Source organism: Epinephelus fuscoguttatus, linkage group LG24 (genome assembly GCF_011397635.1).
Source record: "Epinephelus fuscoguttatus linkage group LG24, E.fuscoguttatus.final_Chr_v1".
NCBI classification, from domain to species: Eukaryota; Metazoa; Chordata; class Actinopteri; order Perciformes; family Serranidae; genus Epinephelus; species Epinephelus fuscoguttatus.
The window spans coordinates 17,557,644-17,581,033 of record NC_064775.1 but is presented as its reverse complement, the minus strand read 5'-3'; the positions used below and the strand labels follow the sequence as shown (position 1 = coordinate 17,581,033).

General features: G+C 43.2%; 1 protein-coding gene and 1 pseudogene across 4 annotated transcripts in view; one reads left to right on the top strand and one right to left on the bottom strand.

The window, feature by feature from the left end:
- Positions 1–12,559, bottom strand: part of LOC125884961 (serine/threonine kinase 11 interacting protein) — a 35,281-nt gene extending 22,722 nt beyond the window's left edge. For 2 of the 4 annotated variants that reach the window (XM_049570292.1, XM_049570295.1), the window contains exons 1-18: positions 11,007–11,177; positions 10,700–10,767; positions 9,002–9,204; positions 8,776–8,850; positions 8,535–8,630; positions 8,350–8,457; positions 8,186–8,257; positions 7,943–8,072; positions 7,476–7,579; positions 7,264–7,353; positions 6,772–6,813; positions 6,450–6,608; positions 6,198–6,279; positions 5,500–5,988; positions 5,189–5,409; positions 4,896–5,006; positions 3,106–3,343; positions 85–236 (exon numbers count right to left, since the gene is read on the bottom strand). In XM_049570292.1, the coding sequence (XP_049426249.1) occupies positions 85–236; positions 3,106–3,343; positions 4,896–5,006; positions 5,189–5,409; positions 5,500–5,988; positions 6,198–6,279; positions 6,450–6,608; positions 6,772–6,813; positions 7,264–7,353; positions 7,476–7,579; positions 7,943–8,072; positions 8,186–8,257; positions 8,350–8,457; positions 8,535–8,630; positions 8,776–8,850; positions 9,002–9,204; positions 10,700–10,766 (2,439 nt within the window). In that variant the 5' untranslated portion in view covers position 10,767; positions 11,007–11,177. Of the gene's footprint in view, positions 1–84; positions 237–3,105; positions 3,344–4,895; positions 5,007–5,188; positions 5,410–5,499; positions 5,989–6,197; positions 6,280–6,449; positions 6,609–6,771; positions 6,814–7,263; positions 7,354–7,475; positions 7,580–7,942; positions 8,073–8,185; positions 8,258–8,349; positions 8,458–8,534; positions 8,631–8,775; positions 8,851–9,001; positions 9,205–10,699; positions 10,768–10,871; positions 10,934–11,006; positions 11,178–12,422 lie in introns of those variants that run through there. The other 2 variants (XM_049570293.1, XM_049570294.1) reach the window with 2 other exon arrangements.
- Positions 12,560–13,122: 563 nt separating this feature from the next.
- LOC125885269 (uncharacterized) lies at positions 13,123–16,449 on the top strand (annotated as a pseudogene).
- The last annotated feature ends 6,941 nt before the right edge of the window (positions 16,450–23,390 follow it).

The following is a 23,390-nucleotide window of genomic DNA, read 5'->3' as shown; positions in this document are numbered from 1 at the left end:
ATTCTGGTTGAGCAATTTTGGGAATAAATTACAGCAAAAGGGAAAACAGACAGAGGAGAAGGTTTTTTATTGGTTAGAAAAGACCTTATTGGCACTTGGAGTGCTCTGGTTTATATCAAGATGATCGTCCTCACTCTCCGGCCCTGATGAGCGCTTGATGGGCGTACTGCAGTAGGGAGTGGATTGGCCAGCCAGCTGGACCACATGATCACTACCACATTCAGGACAAATATTACCTGAAAAAAAAAAATTCATAAATTCAGGATGTTAGTTCCAAAAAGTTACATATTAGTCATGGTGGAAACATCTCCATCATCAGCTACAAATAGAAGGTGCTCCCCCTCATGGCCTTAATCAATAGCAATAGGAATATGACAACTACCAAACCTGTTAAGGTGTGGAAACCTTTTATGTCTTTCATTAAGATATATGTTGACGTTAGTGACTGTTCAACTCCTAGTTTAAGGTTTTGTCATCCATGACATAAAATCATTTGCCAGTCTTTAAGGTAAGGAAATTTAGAAACAGAAAAATAAAACGTATACTGTGTGTGAAATTAAAACACATGCTCACTGGCCACTTTATTAGGTACACATCAGAATGGGGAAGAAAGGTGATTTAAGTGACTTTGAAAGTGGCATGGTTGTTGGTGCCAGACGGGCAGGTTTAAGTATTTCAGAAACTGCTGATCCACAGTCATCTCTAGAATTTACAGAGAATGGTCTGAAAAAGAAAAAAATATCCCATGAGCAGCAGTTCCTTGGGTGATGTTGATGGCCAGACTGGTTTGAGCTGATAGAATCGCAACACTACTCAAACAACCACTTGTTAAAACCAGAGTATGCAGAAGAGCATGTCTAAATGTCGAACTTTGAAGCAGATGGGCTACAGCAGCAGAAGACCACACCGGGTGAAACTCCTGTCAGCTAACAACAGGAAACTGAGGCTACAATTGGCAAAGATTCAAAAAACGTTTCTACTGTAACATTAAAGAGGTAGGGTCAGAATTTGGTGAAAGCAACATGAAAGCATGGATCCATCCTGCCTTGTATCAAAGGTACAGCCTGCTGGTGGTGGTGGTGTACTGGTGTGGGGGATATTTTCTTGGCACACTTTGGGCCCCTTAAAACCAGCTGAACATAATTTAAATGCAACAGATTATTGATTATTCTTGCTGACCATGTTTATTCCTTTATGACCACAGTGTACCCATCTGCTGATGGCTACATCCAGCAGAATAACACACCACATCACAAAGCTCAAATCATCTTACACTGGCTTCTTGAACATAACAATAAGTTATGTATTTAAACGGCCCCCCTCAGTCACCAGGGACAGCTTTCCCTATCTTCAATAAGTTCAAAAGATAGAAAAAAAGCCCATCTTACTATTACATATGCAATTCCTAAACTCATGGCTGTGCCCTGTAACATCTCTCCTCTCCAATCTTATTGTAACTTAAGAAATCCAAACTAATGACACTTGACAAATTTTGGAGAGTTATTTTGAATTTAGGACAGGATCGATGCCATCTTAACTTGGGATTCCTAACTTGGGAAATTCCAAAGGTAGGACGGTTCTGTAATCGCTCAATTCCTATCCTAAGATAAGATAGGATTCCAGACTAAGGAAGTGTCTAAAATGGGGACCCAGATCTCAATCACACAGTATAGAGTACCTTTGGGATGTGGTGGAACGGGAAATTGGCATCATGGATGTGCAGCTAAAAATCTGCAGTGATGCTATCAATATGCTGTCAATATGGACAAAAATCTCTGAGGAATGTTTAAAGTACCTTGTTGAATCGATATCACAAAGAATAAGGGCAGGTGTGAAGGAAAAGGGGGTCAAACCCGGTACTAGCAAGGTGTACCTTACAAAGTGGCCAGTGAGTGTATGTGAGAATATATATGAGGGTTGCGTGACAACAATGAGGACAGTTTGATCATTTTGACAAACAAATGACCTACACTGTGAGAGAGAGAACAGAAAACACACGTGCCTTCATTCCTAACACGTTTCATATGAGGAGAAAACATTTGTTTGTATCTGCAGGGCATGTATTTCCGTCACCCACAGGCAAACAAATACCTAACGTCAGACACGTGCGAATAAAAAAAGGTATCTGTTCCCTCAATCACTAACACTAACAAAGATCCAAAAAATCCCAAAAACATCTGTCAAACAAAGCCTGTGCGCAGCCTGTGTGTGCCGGAGCAGGTCTTAATGTTAGGTTTGGCCGTAGCACTGGGAGGCGGCTGCTGGAGCGAAGGGTATTATCTATCTGCTGCTAACTATAGAGGTGGGAACTGAGCGCAGCGGCCCGCTTGGCAATGAAAGAGAGGAGATAACTCCTGGGATGCTTCACTGGGGCTCATCTGAACCCCAAAGTTTGTTTTGGGAAATATGCAGCCTGGCCTATGCAGCACATTACCACTGGGAACCTGATAGTTTAGGAGCTGTCATGTTTTGACATCAAACGATAATCTTTTTTTTTGCATGACTGTGACAGCAGTCCAGGTGTAATGTGTGACCTTGTTTTGTGTTTTTTCTCCCTTATCTTCAATTTTCACAAACCCAGCTGATGTTTGAGAGTCAAAGGACTGATTTAAGTGGAAAAATTTTAAATGCGTGTGGTGCTTTATTTTTTTGGGATGGTGAGGCTAAGCATGACTCATCTGAAACAGTGCGTGACTCAGTATGAGTATGAATCAGAAAAAGGATTTTCAAAGTCAAGGCTGTGGCATGTGTGTGGGATGCTTTGACAGTTTCAGATATAAACTAAAGCCAAACATCACGTTGCTTGGGAGTTTTTTCACCTATGAGCTGTGTTTAAAGGTCCAGTGTGTCGGATTTGGGGGATATGTTGGCAGAAATGGAATATAATGTCATAGGTATGTTTTCTTTAGGGTATAATCACTTTGTTATGTCACTTTACTTTTTAGGGTGCCGGGCTCTACAGATGTAAATTAGTTGAATAGTTAATTAGTTGGCCCTGATCCTGCCAAATAAATACATCTGAAATTAACACACAAGTTTTTAAAAGCAAAAACAGAGCAACATTTGTCCAAGTGTTGCTGTAAATTCCTCTTTCATCACTCTCACCTTTGCTGTCATCATTGACCTCCGTCAGCTCCTCCTCATTCTGTTCCTCCACACCTTCTGGTAGCAGTGCAGCCCCTCTCCTCCTCCCTCTCCCTCCTGCCTCCTCTTCACTGCCCTCTCCCTTAAGCGTGAACTCTGACCTGCAGCGAAGGCACTGCAGGCGAACGCAGCTGGGGCGGAGCTCAAAGTCACGCTGCTGGTTTTCCTCTGCCACAGGAGTCAGCACGTCAGTCAGAGCCTAGTCAGCAAAAAGTATTGTTTTTAAAGGCATAGTTCACCTCCCCAAATGACCAGTTGGATATTAATTCCTCAGCCTGTGTTATGTTAAATTCAGAGAGAAAACTTTTTTTTTTTTTTGCATGCCTCCCCAGTGAACGAAGAATCCAAAAATGGAGAAAATTCTTAATGAACTAAAGTCATAAGGGTCCACCTTTAACAACATTGAAACTACATCAAAACACCTGTTTAAAAACTCTCACATAACTTATGCTCAGTTCTTCCCAAACAGATCGCCCTTTTCTTACAAGGAACTGAACTAAAAGTGAAACTTACCGATGCTCTCTGCAAAGCCAGACTCCATTGACAAAAACAGTATTTTTAACTCGCAGAACACAGGATCTGCTGATCTGCCACTGCCTTGATCAGTTTGTTTGTATTATTTTGTAAAATTATGGATTCTGTCAATGGAGTCTGCCTTTTTCTGTTCAATATCCTGTTGTAAAGGGCTGTCGATTAGGGAAGTACTGAACATACAGATGGATAAATGACACTTGTATTATAGTGCAGTGGTTTTGTGAGAGTTTGTAATGAATGTCTTGATTTAGTTTTGCTGATGTTAAAGGCGGACCCCTACGTCTTCAACTCACAAAGAATTGTCTGTGTTTTTGGATTCTTCGTTCACTGTGGAGGCATGCGAGAAAAACAAAGTTTTCTTTACAAATTCAATGTAACAAAGGGTAAGTAACTGATATACAAGTGGTCATTTTTTGGGGTGGAGTATTCCTTTAAAGTCAACCACTGCCTGTGGAGAAAACAGTTGTCAGTTGTGAGAAGTTGGCCATAGCTGACTTAGAAGCTAGTCTGATGAGCCAGCTTCCTGGCTCATCAGACGAATAAAAAAAGGTGTAACAAGTACAAAAGTAAGCTATCTAAATGTTCAAAACTTTACAGCTAAAAGCTAGAAACTGTAGGAGCTCCACAGAGCTTCTCAAAGGGCCAAAAATCAGTCCAGCTGAAGGATAATTTCAGGATTAAATCATTTCTGGTACTGACATAATGACTAAGAGTTTCTGGTAAAGTCGAAGGTGTTTGTTGAGGTTTTACACTTTTCACTTTAGCTATGTGTCTGTTTATAAAACATGACTCCTCAGTCCCTGACTGCTCACCACAAATCTGAAGACATCCTGGAAATGCCTTTCTGTGTTAAAATTACATCTGGCACAGATTTGATATTGCACAATGTAAGAAGACATAAGTCGTACACAAGATAGTAAACATGGTACAGAGTGTTCTGCCGAATGGTGACATCATATTTGAAAACAAACGGTATCCGGGTTAGAGTTAAAGGCAGCATGTGAGCATGACCAGACCTGTACAGGACGTCCTAGGAGTCAGAAGGTGATGTTGTTCTCATTTTCGTGGATGTGCTTTGCTTCTCTGTAAGTGTCTTGCATTCTGTTCCTATCATATATGTGGCGTGTAGATTAACATCTCCGGGTTTAGTTTCTAAGTCTTTTGCAAGAGTGTGAGCTTTGTGTGCCATCTTATAGAAACAAGTACTTGTAATCAACCTGCAGTGCCTGGTGTGGGTCATCATCAAGCAGGACGTAGCGTCTCCTCTGTTTCTCCCTGCTGATGTAGGCGAACTGAAGCTCCACAGCTGGAAGCATCTCTTCTGTCTCCTGAAAGAAAAAAAGAAAATATTTTTATTTATACATTTATGCCCTTAAAGCTGACAAATACGCTTGAAATCAATATTACAATATACAAAGTTTATTTGGCGACATTTTAATATGCAACATTCGGTGAACTGTTCCTTTAAACCCCAGGATCTTTTTCTCCACCCTCTCCTTCCTCCTCTTACCCCTCGGGTCCAGGCAGCCTCTGTGGCCTCCACCCGAGCCAGGCTGCTGAGCTCCAGGCGGCATCTTTCCCGACCGCGCTGGGTGTCCACCTCTAGCAACAGGTCCTGTTTGATGCACAGGAACACCTCCCTCCTCCTCTTCCTCCTCTCCTCCTGGCCCTCACCGTCTTCTTCCTCTTGGTCAGATAAAACTCCCACAAGTAGGGGGTGACACAGGTCCACTAACAGCAGAAAAAGAGATACATGTATGAGTAATGCTTGTCTCTTTGTGTTGTCATGCTACTGATATTACAGCTTTTTCTCTACCCTACCTCCCAGATCGTCCTCCATTTCCTCCTCCTTAGTGTCTCTGCTCTGCCCTCTCAGCGACCTTTGTGACTCCGGACTCGGTCCAGGTAAGCTCACCGCTCCCTGGCTCGCCACTACTCCATCCACTGTGTTCTCCTCCAAGGTGGAGCTATGACCGGGCCACTGCAGGGTAGACTCTGTTTCCAACTCTGCATCCACAGACGTCTCCAGTCTGGGCTCAGATGAGAGCAGCGGTTCAGGGAAGACCTCTGGGACTTCCAGGGACGGTGGAGATGACTGACGCCCAGAGCTAATGGACGGATGTGTGGTGGTGTTCAGGCCGTTGGGGAGGGGTTGAGGGTGAGAAGCTGGTTGGTCAGTGTTGACAGTGGTGGTGATAGTAGAGGAGGGAGCTTCATCGAGATGGTGCTGGTACCTCAGCCAGTCCTCACCCAGCTGATCTCTAAAGCTGGACATGCGCTCAATCTCCTGCTGGTGCGGAAGGACAAGGCCTAGTGGAGAAATAATATTAACATTTATCTTTTAAATATTTATTTAACAGCTGAGTACACTTTAGTTTAAGTCACCAACAATAAATGCAGCCAATAGTTAAAACTACAAGTGGAAAACTTGGATAAAACAATGGAAGCCAGGAGCAAAAGGGTGTGATTTTTTAAACAAATATAAAATCACATGGGACAGAGATGCTTTTAAAACCCACTCTGTGAGGAGGAAAGTTGCCTGGGCTCGTAATCTGTATCACTGGGCTCGGATATGCTGGCCCTCCGCACTTTCACCTTACTCTGAAACACAAAATGGTTTGAGATCAGAAAAATGTGCCACAGCATTCAGTTTGTCAGTATTCACCTGTCGAGATAGATCTGTAAAGAAAACCGTTTTGTGAGTTCAAATCCTTTTAAAATGTAGCTTTTACATATAGGACATATTTCACATCACAGAGCAGCTCTCTTACCTTCCTCCTCCGAATGCGTGAGACTCCCACTTCAACTGACATGCTGTCACTGAGCTCCCCTGCACCACTGGACCCTTCCTGGTTACCCCGTTCTGGTGGCATGGCAACAGGAGGTGCAGTCTGTACCTGGGCGATCAGCTGGCCTGGTTTTGGCAGAACCTGCAGACAAGAGTGGTCTAATATTAGACTATTCCCACTGGACAGAAATCCACTGACACCTGGCTTTTGTCTTTAGTTAATTTATCGGCTCCGATCGCTAGTCAGATCGTATTGGTAAAAAAAAAAAATATATATATATATGAAAAAAACAACAGAAACTTACTGATAATTCATATGAGGACAGTGGGGAACCATCAAGTTTAAGCTGAAAAGACACAAACACACACATACACAAAAGTGTAGTTATGTAAGAAAGAAACACCTTGGAGTTCACAGTGGTCGACAGACAGGAAGCTGTTTTGGAGCAGTTCTGTATGTTTAGAGAAGCTGTGCTTTCAGATAAATCAAGACACACAATATAATGTCTTTGTTGATACAAAGATGAGCCAACAGCTGCTATAATGGGAACAGTATGTTTGAACATCACAGGCTACCTCGGAACTTGAACATCTTCCCAAAACTTTTTCCATTTCTATTTTATGCTTTTGGACCAGAACATTATGTGATCCGCTTCTGTCTTCAGCTGCTGCATTGTACTGTATATTATATACTACGCTGCTGCCTTGATGTCTGAGACCAATGTCCATGCAGGACACTTTTAGAATTGTTTTTCAGTGTTTCATGGCTCACATGTCTAGCTAGAATCATGACTCACTCTGAGGTTTGCAGCCTTTGGGGAGAGATGTCGGACGGTGCAGGTGCGGTGGGTCTTCTGGAAGTACAGCGGGTTGCCCTCCAGGCTAAGCTAAAAGAAGATGTAACTTTTTAAAGAGTCTCATAAACAATTTGTGAAGCAAAAATATGTTATGAGAATAAATGTGTCCACAAAATATATACTTCTGCATCTGTGTGCATGTGTTTCCTTACTGTGTTGAGGCAGTGCAGCAGGGAGAGAGGAGCCAGCTGGGAGTGCTCCAACAGGAGGTTGTAGGCCAGGTCTAAGTGCTGGAGTGAGGACAACTGCTCCACACCTGTTGAATAAGACAGCATAACAAGAGCATAAATACATCTACATAAAACAAACCTAACTTGATTCTCATACTATTCTCCCCTCTCATCCAAAAGACATAACAAACAGGCAGGTGTAAGGTTATCTAATGCTTCACTGTGTGATGATAAACAACATCCAAGACAAACAGAAGGACTCCCAAAACAGTTGGAGGTGGGACTCACTGCACAGTGATCAGCTTCCTGTTTTTCAAGTTTTTAAGTTCCGTGGCTCACTCCTCCCTGAGCTCTGTGATTTTATTGGCCGACTACAACCAGGGACTGATCCCCTGTGTTCAAAGAACAATATGAGAATATGTGTGGATATCTTTATCAGTTGACTTTACCGTTAATGGTCTCCAGCTCGTTGTTCCTGAGGATGAGTGTGAGGAGTTTGGCTCTGGCACTCAGGCCCAGCGTTGGCGCCCTCTGCAGGCAATTGTAGCCCAGGTTCAAGTGTGCCAGTTCACTCAAGGGCTGAGAGGAAGCAATGAGGAAATGAGACATAGCCAGAGGCAGAACAAGGTGTTGTCACCGGCAGGGAAATATTTTTTTAATTGAGATGAATTATAATGAAAAAAAACAGACACCTTGAGAAACTCAGCACACTCCTGAATCTTGTTATGGCTTAAATCTAAAGACTTCAGGATGTTCAGTAAACTCTGTGAAAGAAAGAGAAGGGACGATTGAAGTCAGGTGATGATAACATCAACCAGTGAATCAGTAATGATGCATCTGTGTGTGTTTTCCTCACTAGTGACTGGTCAAGGCAAACAATGGAGTTGTAGCTAAAGTTGAGGGTGTGCAGTTCAAGCCAAGGCAGTGCAGAGCTCAGGTCACCTCCACACAGGGAAAGCAGCTCCTAAAAAACAGACATACACAACGCTGCATTTGACTCTTTAAGGGAAGACATGGCCTAAATGCACTCAGTGACAGTACCTCCAGGGAGCTGAGGCTCTTTGAGCATGTAAAGACCTCCAACTGGGAGTAAACTCCGCGGAGTCCCTCGAGACAGTGTGGAGGCACTCGCTTCAGCTGGTGAGGAAGAGAGACACCAAAAAAAGCATATAATGTTCCTGTTTTTAGGACAGATAGATGGAAAGGTTGAAGTGGTGGAAATAGAGGAAGAAGCAAGGATGGAATAAAAGAGACTGAAGAAGCAATGAAGGATTGCAGTTACCTCCAAACACTTTAAAGACTTGAACGGGAAGATTTTCACCACAGACTGAAGTCTTGCCCCTGGTGGGTTGATGAGCTGCGTTGACAAATCAAGACACACAACATGTCATAATTAAGAACTCCAGGCCAGGGAGTAAGCAACTGTCACCACTATTCACACCTGCTGACAAACACACTTGGAAAACACATGGAAAACACCAGACCCAATTTTAGGCACCCTTGCTCACCTTAAGGGAGATGGTCTTCTGCAGGATGTCAAACAGGAACTGCAGCTGTAGCAGAGAATCAGTGTCAGCAGGGTGGGAGGGCAGCGCAAGGAAGCCATGCTGCTGGCTCCTGGACAGCAAGTGCTGTTCAAACAGTCTGGTGAGCTGCTGCAAGCTGGCCGCAGGCAAGGTCAGAGTGCTGGTGCCGCCCAGCACCAAGTCGCCTGGAGGTTGGGAGAGACAAGGCATTTAACTCTTAAGAATACAATTTTAATCCACAGCTAAATATACGAAGTGTTAAGATAAATGACAAGATCAAGCTAAGTGTCGTGTACTGCACAATTCCATCAACAATCTTCAACCTGGACCCTTTCCCCCCAAGTTTTTGTGTCTAAATGACTAATTCAGTGCAAATTTGCACCGTCAATGTACGTCCACTAAGAGTGTTTGTTTTTGCCACTGAAAGGCTCAGATTGTTATTCTAATGTCTGACAACATTATTGAAAGGATCCCTCCAGATATAGGCCTTTTTGTTTCAGAGTAAGATCCTTTTTGTTTAACCAGAAACAGCCCTGAAATTGCAAAATGACAATTCCACCAGACTCCATTTAAAAAAAAAACAACAGCAATCTTTTCTTTGTAAAACACACTTCGTTCAAAGTCGACAGAAACAAAATAAAACTTACAAAAAATGTCTTGGTTTGTCTTTCCACTGTTCTGACAATTGACAACTCTGGTTTGGTTGAAATAAACCCTCAATTCACCCGGTTAGATGTGAAAATACACTGATTCTATACATGATAAAATTACTGTGTATTTAAATGGACTTTGTTAAAATTTGTGTCGGTGATTTCAGAGTGTTTCTTGTTGAAAAAAAAGGATCTTACCCTTAAGCAAAAAGGTCTATCTCTGTAGGGAACCTTCCATAATGTTGTCAGACACTTACAATAACGATCTGAGCCCATCAGTGGCAAAAACAAACACTTAAGAGGACATAAATCGATGGTGCAAACATGCCCCGAGTGGTTAAACTGCAGCCTGTTTCACTGCTGTTGGTCGCAGCACACTTTGTCAGTACAATTTCGGAAACTGTTGTTCCCATTTGTCACTTAGACACAAAAACTTGGGAAAATAACACCATAACCATGCACAAGCAAAACTTTGAGTTGACACAGAGGCAACAGTCACTACTAAATATATACTGAGTGTACCCTGTGCAAATTTACCTTTGTAAAAACTATCCCTGTGCAATTTTGATAGAACAAATAAATTCAAGTTAGTCTTCAAAAGTTTGGCAAACAAGTGCACTCAGCAATAGTGTCACTTAGTGTTCAACTGAATGAGGTGGGCATCAAAATCAAACCCACTCAGGAATCATTTCATTCACCTTCCAATTATACATACAGTATCACATAAATCCATATCTGATCAGATATGTCTGAGCATGATCAAAGCAGGACCAAAGCACAGCAACATCAGATTTTCAGAAGTACAAAGAAAGACTCTTTCCCATATCAGGCTTTCCCACAAAGGAAATCTGGATAGTCTGTAGTTCACGTTGTCTTAAGTCTGAGTGAATACAACCACTGACACACAGCACCCTGCTGTTGTTTTGGCTGAATTGGCACACTTTGCACAACCCTTTAGTCCCCAAAATAAATTAGTATTTAACTACACTTAAGGAAAAGTGAGAGTGAACTGTATCTGACTGTAACATACCATCATTTCGGAGCAGTGTGGCCAAGCTGTGTACAAGGGAGGACTGGCCACTGTGAGGTGCAGCCATCCTAAAACGTTTCAAACAAGACATAACGTTACTATTAGCACGAGAATATATCGACAGAAAAGAAACATATTCCCTCTATAGTATATAACAATTTTAGCGTGTCACCTTTATTCGTGTAAGTGTCACTGAAGTCATAGCTAACATTAGCAACAGAACTCTGCCCTCACTGCAGCTAACGATAGCTCAGCTAATGTAAACTAGCTAACCAATTTCCTGGTAGCGAAGCTAAAAGCGACGTACCTGTGCAGTGACAGCCCCAAAATGGATACCTAGCATACAGTTTTACTTCCACAGAGCAGTATTAAAACGTGTTCATTTTTGTACATGAAAAAAACCCAAATTTTCCGGGGTAAATTCGTTGGTTTCGTTGCACAGTGCACGGTGATGTTGACATTTTTTTGTCACATGACAGCTTGCCTGAAGCCTCTATGGTGGCCCCGATAGACCAAAAGAATTGTCACTCAGAATAAGTCGCAGCCTCTCCTCTCCCTCAGCTGAACTGTCAAATAAAATATGAAATTGCAGTTTTTAATTTATTTAAATGTTGCATATAGTTAAAGCTTTATCTCCCACTGCTTAAGAGACACAAGGAGGAGAAACTAGCTTATGTAAACTCAGAGAATGCCCTTTAATCAGTGTTTTTCTCTCCTCCTTACTCATCAAAACTGATTGACAAATGCTGTCACGTTAGACAATGTATGGCTATAATCACATAATATCTCAGCCTTTAGCATTATTTAGCAAATTTATATTACTTTATTTCATCTTGTATTCACCAGCATGTTATATCTTGTTTGGTGACTTCAGAGCAACACAAAGTGACCAAAAGACACACAAAATGACCTTATTCAGACACAAAATTACCTCAGAGACACAACATGACTTGAAGAGACACACAGCAATTACAGAAAGACAAAAACATCCACAAGGAGACATAAAATGACTACAAAGTGATACAAAATGACCTCAAACACACAAAATTAACTCACACACAAATTGACTACAGGCAGGTAAAAACAACCACAAGGAGAAACAAAATGAACACAAAGAGATACAAAGGAACTGCAAAGAGACACAAAATAGCTACTAAAATGTGTAAAACAACCACAAGGAGACACAGAGTGACCTCAGTCACACACAAGATTACCTCAGAGACACAAAATGTCTTGAATTCAGACACAAAACGACTACATAAAGACAAAAACAACCACAAGGAGACACAATAAGACAAAAAAAAAAGGACCCAAAATACTTCACAGAAACTCAAAACAACCACAATGGGACACAAATTACTTCCAAGCGACACAAACTGACCAAAAGACAGACAAAATAACCTCAATCGGACATAAAATGACTAGAAAAGAGACACAAAACAACTACAGAAACACAGAAAACACCACAAGGAGACACAAAATGACCTCAAAGAGATACAAAGGAACAGCAAAGATACACAAATCGAAGCTTGTTAAAGCGCAGTTTCAGGAGCGGGAACACACACCAATCACAGCCTTCTAGCCTACTATATAAGCGGAACTAACCCTTTCCTCAGTCTCTTGCTCCTGCATTCGTGCGTTTGAATCAGTGAAGCAACTACAGAGAAGAAACAAAAAAAAAACAACAACAAAACAAAACAAAACAAAAAAAACCTTAACTTACCGAGATCATGGATTTCTTATCCTTATCTCCTGACGACGACATCTTGAGAGGCATTCAACACCACCAACACAGAGGTCCATCACCACAAAGACCATCCGAAAAAGCCATGACATCTCCAGCGATCTCTGTGCCCGAGACCCCTTCTCCTGTGCTCCGAGCTCAGCAGCGGAGGAAGGGGACCTCAGCACGCACCATGTCGTCCACGATCCACATTCCACCTGGTTCTAGTGATGGTGAAATCGAAGCTTCATGAAGCATTGAATTTGAACCACTTTGACACAACTGCTTCAAGAATGACACACTGCTTCGAAGCATTTCATACAGTTAGAAGAGTGACATCTGCTGGCTGTGTGTCAGAACTGTATCTAAGTGAAAGACCATTGGGACTGCCTGTAAGGAGGCCTCACTCCCGGTAGTCACGTGACTACGTGGCCTACGTGGGCGTGCCGAAGCAGGGATCGAAACACTGCCTCGGAACACTTGCGCTTCAATAGATCGACACTGTGTCGAGCAAACTGGCTCGAGCGTAACATCACTACCTGGTTCCTCCCTCCTGGATCTGCAAAATTATAACTCCTCTGAAGACTCCTCCACACCTCCCGGTACACCACCCCCACCAGCCAAAAGAGGTCGAGGTAGGCCTGCTTCGAGGGTTTTTTCCAGCGGGTGCCGCGGCCATTCTTCCCCATCACGTGCGAGGATGACAGCTGGCCGCAGTCATCAGGTCACCGGCATCTCCACTCGCAGCCGGCCGCAACGCCACCTCACTCTGCTGAAATCCCCCACCAGCCAACTATCCTCCAGGATCTCGGACTGGACAGTAGCCTCACTCCAAAAGGCACTGAAGGATAGGCGAGTACAATTTCAACGCTCTGACAATAAGGCTAAACTTTTCCACAAACTCATGTCTGTTTGTTATCATAGCCACGCTGACCACTCCGGCACACTTCCGCATGACGTCACCACGCAATCCGCAACCAGCCGTACCCAGACGGCCCACCGGAACCGGAAGAGGGCCTCCACCTGCCAAAATAAAAGTCCACCTCTAACCTCTTCTTTCCACACGCATGGTGACAGATTACCTGCTACCTCCAGGCCTAATTCACAGCCAAACCCTCAGTCTGTGTTTCCTGGGGTGCATGATGCAGCTGCCTGCAATTATCTCCTCCATGTTCCCCAAACAGCCGGGCTAGGGGAGCCTGGCACCGGGATGCCAGGTCTCCCGGTACCTCCCTCTCACTCTGTTCAGCCGTCTTTTTCTGCAACAGCTTCTGGCACTGGGTTGCCTGCCTTTCCAGTAACCTCTTTTTCCCAGCTCACCTTATCTCTGCTGCAGTTTCACGTGGCACTGGGACGCCTGCTATTTCTTCTATTCCTCCTAATCCCGTTTCAATCCCACTCGTTATGGGGTATCAGGCACCGGGATGCCTGTGCCCCCCGTAGCCTGTTCCTCAGCACAATGGCCATCCGCTTTGGCCAGAGCTAATGGCACCGGGCTGCCAGGTTCCCAGGCTGCTCACTTCTATTCGCAGCATCTTCCACCATCCGTCGTCCCCAGCACCGACTTACAAGTACGCTCCACCCTACCACTTTCTCAACCGTCCATAGTTAATGCTAACTTCACTTTATCCACAGCTAATCCGGCAGCGTGTCACCCCACTTTTTTTGTTTCCCGCCCTTCTCCCGTTCCCACCAACATCCGCAAGCAGATACTAGACGGTAATTACATTGATCTAGCTATTCTACTCCTTCCTTCCCTCCACCAACCTCCTGTCGCCAGAGACCTCGACGACACAGATAGGTGCCCCCATTATAAAAAACAGACGTCCTCTCGTTCTAGGGTTCTCAATCCCACAGGATTTGCTTATGCTTTTTCACTCTATAGGGACGTACTTTGCTCCCAGTTTCCTGCCTGCCGCCAGGAACTGGATGACTACTTGTCCATTATCCTCAACTTGGCACTCGGTTTTGGTGGTTCTGGCTTCTACCAATACCACATTCATTTCGCTTCTAAAGCCGCAGCTCACCTAAACCAGTTTAACGAGAGCACTTACTGGGGCACCCTTGACACAGAGACTTATTGTCGCATCTTCGCTGCCCGTCTCGCCCAACCTTGTCCCTTGTGCGGTGCACCTTCCCATCCAGCATCTTCCTGCTCGGTCCCCGCCAAGTTCACTCAACCACGTATTGCCTATAGGACTCCTGCTCCCTCCCCCGTGGCACCCATCGCTCCTCCGGTCACACTTATTCCCAAACCTGCTCCTTCTGTCTCTAATTTTTCCCTCAACCCCAGCGGAGTGGATAAAAGAGGACAGCCCATCTTGCACCAAGGTGGCTGTACCATCTGCAACAACTTTAACGACAACGGCTGCCAGATGTCCCAGTGTCGTTACCCCCATGCCTGCTCTTTCTGCGGCGGTGGCCATGCCCGACCCGCATGCCCACATAACCCTACATCCCAGAAGATAGGTAAGCACCCCTCTACGCCAGTAAATGTTTCAGCACTTTTGTAGAGTTCCTCACCACCGGCTTCACGAAGGGCTTCCACCCCGGCATTGCAGTGGAGCTGTCTGTCTCCTTTACTTGCAAAAACCTACAGTCAGCCATTAATGATCCTGAATCCATCGACCGATTACTCGCTGCTGAAGTCGAACAAGGCTTCATGATTGGCCCTTTTGCTCAACCCCCTTTTCCTACTTTCTGAATAAGCCCGCTCGGCATCGCCACCAGAAAATATTCAGGAAAGAAGAGAATCATTATTGATCTCTCGGCACCGCACGGTAGCCATGTTCCCAGCGTCAACAGTCTCATTCCTAGCGAGGACTATTCCCTTCATTATGCCTCCATTAACCACGCCATATCCCTCATCAAACTTGCTGGCAAAGGATCATGGCTCTCAAAACCTGACATCGTCAGCGAGTTCAAGGTACTCTCCATTCACCCTGACTTCTGGCGGTTCTTTGGCGTTTGCTGGCGAGGTAGCTATTACTTTGCAGTGCGACTTACTTTTGGTTGCAAAAGCAGTCCAAAGCTGTTCGACACCTTGTCCGAAGCCCTCTGCTGGATACTGTCCAACAACCACTGCATCCCATTCCTCGTCCATCTTCTGGATGATTTTCTCCTCATCACCCCTCCCTCTTCACCACCTGCATCAGGTCTGGCCACTTTATCCTCAGTGTTTTCTGACCTTGGCGTTCCTCGGTCAAAAGAATAAACTGAGGGTCCGTCCACCTCCCTTGATTTTCTGGGAATCATACTCGATACAAACCTGTTTCAAGCATCTCTTCCCGCCAAGAAGCTCAATCGTATATGCCTCATCATCTCAAACTTTCTCCAGGCCCCTTCTTGCACTAAGCGTCAGCTACTCTCCCTCCTCGGCCACCTCAACTTCGCTTTGCGCATCATTCCTTAAGGTCGCGCATTCACCTCCCACTTGTTGTCCATCGCTTCTTCCGTCCCATCGCTTCTCTCCGCCATTTCCCTGAACCATTCTTGCCGTGCTGAGCTTAGTTTGTGGCTCCACCTTCTCGCAAACTGGAATGGTGTCTCCTTCTTTTACGAAGACCACCTGACCAACTCCCTCGACATCCAGCTGTACACCGATGCAGCTCCTTCTGCCGGTTTTGGGGGTTTCTACAATGGGAGATGGTTCGCCGCAGAGTGGCCCCCAGAACTCGCAAACCAATGCCAAGTAGCTTCTTCTGCACTCTTCGAAATCTACCCCCATAGTAGTCGCAGCAATTCTCTGGGGACAATCCTCATATACTCTGATAACCTTGCAGTAGTCAACATCATTAACAAAGGTCGCTCTAACACTCCTTCCATCATGCCATTCATGCGTCGTCTCACCTGGCACTCCGTCACCCACCAATACATACTTCGCGCAGCCCACGTTCCCGGTAAAACTAACGCCATCGCTGACTCTCTCTCTCGGTTTCTTTTTCAGAAATTCAGAAGCTTAGCTCCACACGCCGACACTCTCCCAACTCCAGTTCCTCCATATTCTGCACTGACCTTCAATCTGTAAACTCATCCCTAGTACCCCTGATCATCGATTCTCAAATTTACATAATAAATAGCTTAACATCCTCAACCTTGTCATCATACTGGACCGCTTGGAATCATTTCCACAACTTCCATGATAAACATAACATTTCATTTCCATCATTCGACCTAACTACCGTGGTCTGCTTTATTAACCATGCTCATTCAGTTCTAAACATTAGAACTCACACAATCAAATCATACCTCAGTGGCATCAGCTTTTTCTCCAAACTACTCACCGGCTACCCTAGCCCAGCCTCAAGTAACATCTCTTTTCAAAGGCCTTCTCCGACAAGAACCAGCAAAAACCCCTCATCGCCTTCCACTTACCACCGACCTACTTCTCATCTGTATTAGTAATCTTCGCTCCGGTTACAATACTCCCCACGTCGCTCTTACCCTCGAGGCAATATTCACACTAGCATTCTTCGGCTTCCTTAGATGTTCAGAATTCACCGCGTCCACATCAAACTTCATTCCTTTCCGCCATGTTTGCATCTCAGACTTATCTCAATACTCCAATGACATCATGGTATTCTACCTCAAGAAATCAAAAACTAATCAATCAGGTCATGCTACACCAATTTTCTATTTCAAAAATCTATCCCCTCTGGACCTGTTCTGTACTCTCTCAAACTATCTAAACTACAGGAAATCCAACAGCGCGTCACTTTTTGACCCTCTCTTTCTCTCCGAATCTGGCCAAGTCGCCACCCGTTTCTGGTTCCACTATCATCTCCGCCAAATACTTATACAATCCGACATATCTCCCACTTGCTACTCAGGCCATTCATTCCGCATAGGCGCTGCCACTTCAGCTTCCCGCAATGGCATACCAGAACACCTAATCCAAATCATGGGTCGCTGGACCTCGCTAACCTACCACCGTTACATTCGTTCAAACCTTAGCGATCTCAGAGCCGCACAAGCACTACTTCATTAAATGGAGTTTTTGGGGGTTCATCGATGCCCGGGCGCCACTACGGACCTCCAAATCTCCCCACACCGCACTCAATAATCCATCCATCCATCCATCCATCCATCCATCCAATTCATTATTGTCCAATAAATCTTCTAAAACGCATCTGATTGGTTGCGTGTTCCTTGCTCGTGAAATAACTACAAAAATGTGTAAAACAACCACAAGGAGACACAAAATGACCAAAAGACACACAAAATAACCCCAATCATTGACAAAATTACCTCAGAGACACAAAATGACTTGAAAAGAGACATAAAATGACAACAGAAAGACAAAAACAACCACAAGGAGACACAAAATGACCACAAATATATACAAAAGAACTGCAAAGAGACACAAAATAAGTGCAAAAATGGGCAAAACAACCACAAGGAGACACAGAATGACTTCAAAACGACACAAAATGACCAAAAGACACACATAATGACTTAACAAGAGACACAAAATGACTACAGAAAGGCAAAAACAACAAGAGTACACAAAATGACCAAAAAAAAAGACACAAAATGCCTTGCAGACACACAAAACAACCACAAAGTCTGTGTGTCCTGCTCCTATGAGAGAAGTGGTAGGGCCTTTTGCATATCTGTGCCCAGGGGCCCATTGTCTCATAATCCATCCATGCAATTAATAATAAATAACTTGAAACTTGAAAATCACACTAAATCAGTACATTTCTGTGCAGCTTTGTCTTTTAGGTTGATGGTGCTGCTTTTGACTAGTTCCTGCAGGTGGCCACTGGGTGGTGCACTCTAGCAAGGATCCCACATTTCACAATGTAAACACACATGACAACATGAGCGTAAATGAAAACGTCAGACTGAGTCCTCACTACCACCAGCAAAGACACTGAATCCATCCAACCATTCCCATATTATAAAAGCGAGCAGCTGCACCATGCATGAGTGGTTAACATAACAGTGTTTTGTTCTTTTAGGCAGCCTGAAGACTCAACAGAGGCGAATACCAGATCTTTTGTGCCTCCCAGCTTTTAAGACCCAAGCACAGGCTTCGTGGTGGCTGAGATTTTTAATAAATACCAGCTGTCAAATTTACCAACCTGGTCAAACCATATCCGAGTCATGGCACCAATAAAAAACAGAGCTGGGTAGCTGGTTTGCCGACGAGTGTGTGTGTTATGGCTGAAGAAAGTAGAAATACAGCAGATTAAAACAAGCCCGTTTGCAAAATGTCATTTCCTGTTTTCATGGAAATAGTAGAGAGACACTGCGACCTAAAATGCCTATTCCTAGAAGGCATGAACTTTGTAGCCGGAAAAACAGTAATGTCAGTGAATAGTGTAATGCTGACATCAGCATATAACCTCAACTTCTGGACTGTAAACCCACGCATTAACTCGACACATTAGGAAAGCACTTTTCAGCAGGTCTTTATTTGTGTTTCACTGGGGAATACGTAACGCTGTGGCTCCATAACAGATACTTCACAAACATTTGCATGGGCAAATAAAGCAAGAACTTTCCTAATTTGCACATGCATCACTTGTTGCTAGGCAGCAAACAAACACACTCATACTCGGGCACACACACACACACACACACACACACACACACACACACACGCACAAAAAAACACACGCATAAGCATTTTTCCATTTGGGACTTGTGATGTGAACATTTCCATGTAAGGATTTATGTCCTGTAATTTGGTAAACATTTCCATTCAGTGAGATGTTGCACATTGCACTGGTTGGTTAACTGTGCACGCATGAGAGCTAGTTTTCTTATCCGTATGAACTCCTGCAGTGTGGCATTCAAATAAAAAATGTTACATATCATGAGTTAAAACATTTTAGCTTGGAATAAACACATAATCCAGCTGTTGCTGTAAGTGTGACTTCATTTTATGCAGGCCCGCTAATCAGATGATGAATTACTTTTCCAACCCCTGTGCTCACTGCCTCTACTTATCTAATCAGTAGTCCAAGCAAAGGGGGGCTTAATTAAGTATAATCAAAGCCAAACACTAAACAGTGCACTCATTCATTATCAAAGCCTGAAAAATGAACCTGGGGATGCCTTTAGGGACCTGATTCAGTTGATAAGAAACCAGTGTAGAACCAAAATTACAGTCATTCTACATTTTCTTGCTTTAGGAATATGCATTTTGGATTTAGAGACAATTGTGAAATTATTGGCTTAAGCTTTATAACACAAGGTAAAATAGGATGAAAGGACACTACAGTGTTGGCAGCTTTTCTTTCTTTTTAACAGGCTGCTGCCATCTTCCAAAATTAGGCTGGATGAAGTGTAGCGTTACAAACAGTGATTGCGTAGTTAGTGGTTTATGTCACTGCTTGTGTCACTGATTGGGGTTCAAATATGTGGCCTGTTCTGAGAGGTTATTTTTCAAGGACAGAATATCAAAGCACAAAGTGGAATTAATGAAAGTTTGCAGCTAAATTTGGGTGTCATTTAGTGTTAGAAAAGTTGCATCATATGCATCATATCTGACAATATTTGACATAACACTTTATTTTAGCCACCCTTTTTAGTATTGCAGCATATGATCCACTAATAGATGATTTATTACCTACTTCAGTTCAATCAGGAGAGACAGAATAATGAAATTAAGATGAAATGTAAGTGTATTGATTAACAGATGATTTGTGCTGATGAGATTCAACAAAAGTCTTCAGCGCTAAAGGGAAATTATTTGTGATCATGTGACTGAACTTTTGCAAGAGCTTCATTTGTAAACAGATGTGTTATGATCTGACCGGCTCTATAACCTCTGTGATGTCATTTATAAACTAGGTGCTTTTTTGAAGAATGTCCTTCCTTTGTTTAGGTAACATTGGTTGTACTTTAGCCACGCCGTGTGCCATTGTTTTGTTATGTACGTAATGTTTGTACTCCATCACCATGTGATATCGTCATCAATCAATCAATCAATCAATCAATCAAACTTTATTTATATAGCGCCTTCTATACACCATGAGTCAAATAAATGAAATGAAATGCAATGACACTGAATGTAATAATATCTTTTTTCCCTTTCAGATACAAGTTCTGATACAGTACCAAATACATACCAAACAGTAGTAGCCAGTGGCTGCATGGCTACTAGACTAGAGAACTGATTTCCAGGAAAGGAGCTGTTTCATTCAGGTGTCAAACTACTTCAGAGTTTAAGAATAATTTACGTGGTATTGGATCAGTGCAATAGGTGAACCAGCATTTTAGGCAGTATCGGAGGCTTTTTTGATTCTAGTATTGGTATCAAAACAACTCTAGCTGTAAACAGATTTACGGATGTGAAAACAAAATTTTTCATGCACTGGGCAAATTTGAGAATTTACTTCCATAACATCTTCTTCTAAGTCAAAAGAAAATGTGATTGTGAAATTCCAGATCCATAACCGTGGGAACCCTGATATTAAACATAAAATTTCAGAAAACTTATAATATAAAAATGAATTGTCTTAATGTAATCAACTTGGGTTCCATGGTGATATATTAGCTAAACTTTTACCCTGTTCAGCTGCTGTGTCTCCTCCCAAAGCTTAATGTATTTGTCAACAACTGGACTCATCATACGAAGCATCCATAACTGCAGTTTCAACAGATCATGAATGCTTGACAACAAAGCTGTATATAAGGAAAAGTGTTGTGATATGGTCAAAAGGCCAGGCAGAGTTTTGGGGACTGACTGTACTCTAATGACGATGACCTCTGGCATACAAACCTCCCTCTGTATACTTGCTGAGGCACATGCACTGTATGTGTCCTCAGCCCATCAGTGATCCCATACCTTCCTCTAGCAATGTGGAGTTTATCCAGAGTTTGTGTTTGCTTTACAGCTCCATGGGGAGGAATTTAAGTAACTGACCTTGGTGGGGATTACTTTGCACACATGGGCAGATACTGCGGCCTGTTAGGCCTATTAGCTAGTGGCCATCCTGCTGCTTTTCCACCCATGGTTTCATAAAATGACATATGAGGTTCTATGTGCAAACAGCCCTCTGGGCATCCTCCTGACTCACACCCCTGAGATACAAGACAGCTTCAAATGTGCCCTTTCTCCCTCCCCATGCCCCCATGGTGAGTTAGGATGCCGATCGTGAATGGGGCCAAATAGCATTAAATCAGGGGGCACCCACAAGACAAAATAATCTGCATTTATATCTGCGGAGTAAGGTTACACACGCCACTTCTATTTCTGGGCCCTTGGATAAACAGCGATTAGTCTACCGCACTGGACAGGGTTAATAGGAGTTTGTTTGGTGGGTGAGCATGACACCTCAAGGCTTGGCCTCACCGATCGATAGGAAACATTGCTGGAAACGTGCACAGTAGCATTACTGTACACAGGCATATAAGTCGGTAGCAGCTGGCAAGTTTTAATTGAGTGTCAATGGACATGTCTGCCACGGCGGGGAGGTCTTTCCATGTAAGGAATGCTCCGCACATAGTCCTTTTGTTTGTTTGTTTATTTATTCATGCATTCTGGGAGTTGGGGGTGCTGATTGAAACAAACACGCCACAGTATGTATAGCAATGCAGAGTCTTCCAGCCAGGGGAGCTATAATTTACCGCCGTGTTTTTGATACTGGAGCACAAGCTCAAGTTTCACATCAGCCTCTGTTTCTAGAAATTCTGTTCAGCAAAAACAGTTTTATTTATAATGTCTCGAGGAGGTGTCTTTTCCCGTTGATATCACCATAAAGAGGTCAGAGGTCAGATAGAGAGGAGCAGGAGAGGGACAGCCACTGAAAATTCGACTATCCTTGGTGTTACTTTGGAACTTGTTATGTATCTCTGCTATATTTCTATAAAGAAAATATGTTGCCATGTAAAATACTTGACACATCAAGAACCCCGACCTCACTCGTTTCCTTGGTGCCATACTGTCTATAATGGACATGTGTGCAACAGTGATGGCTAATTCTGGACCATCGTGGCTGACATGGACGCGTTGCATCACCATAATTATCTTTTAAGTGAAAAAAATACTTTTAAAATGTCTGTAATATTACACGGTGGCACAAAATAGCACAAATCATGATGTTGGTGTTGCAACATCTTGGTTTCACTTTTGAAAAATGGCCCATTTTAACTTAATTTTTCTGTCCCATTTTACTTGAATGCGCTAAGTACTTACTTGAAACCCTTTCCCTTAAGTGTGTTGTGAAAATATTTTGAGTTTAAGTCAATCACTATGCTTACTTCCAAAAAGATGCATGGCTTCCCTTCCGAGTTCTGAGATAAGTCATTCTTTTCGACTGTTTGCTCTGCTCTTATTTGTCCAATTTTAGCTGATGTCCCACATAACCTAACTTCACCCTATAAGACGATGATGATGATGATAATGATGACACATTAGGCCTATAAACCATATGTGAGCTTGTGTGTGTTTGAGTATATGTTATATAACACAAGCACACGCTGTTTTTTGTAATAACATTTGCGGTACACATTCAGGTAAAGTGGGACAGTGAGAAAAAAGGGACAATTGCGTTTACTTATTTTTAAATGGTTGAATCCATTAATAGTTCAGTTATCAAATCATAAATGTAACTAACTATTCACTAAAAAAGATGGTCCAACTTTTCTGTCATGCCTTCGCTGCTCTTTTGCCGCCTGTTTCCTTGGTGCCATATTGCCTACAGTGGACATACATGTGTGTGCTTGTGGCTAACATGGACATGGATAGGTCATGATTTTATGGCATCTGGTAGCCTAAAACATGCTGGTTACACTTCAGAAAAAATGTCCCATTTTACCTGAATGCATTAAGCACCTACTCCAAACCATTTCCCATAAAACTAAGGTGTATTATGGGAAATATTTTGAGTGTAAGTAAGTTATAAGTCAAGATAAATGCCAAAAACAGGAAATCAACATGACCAGTCAAACTGGTTGTGTCATGTGAAGCACACTTGTACTAACAATGCAACAACATGTTTAGTGATTGGCTGC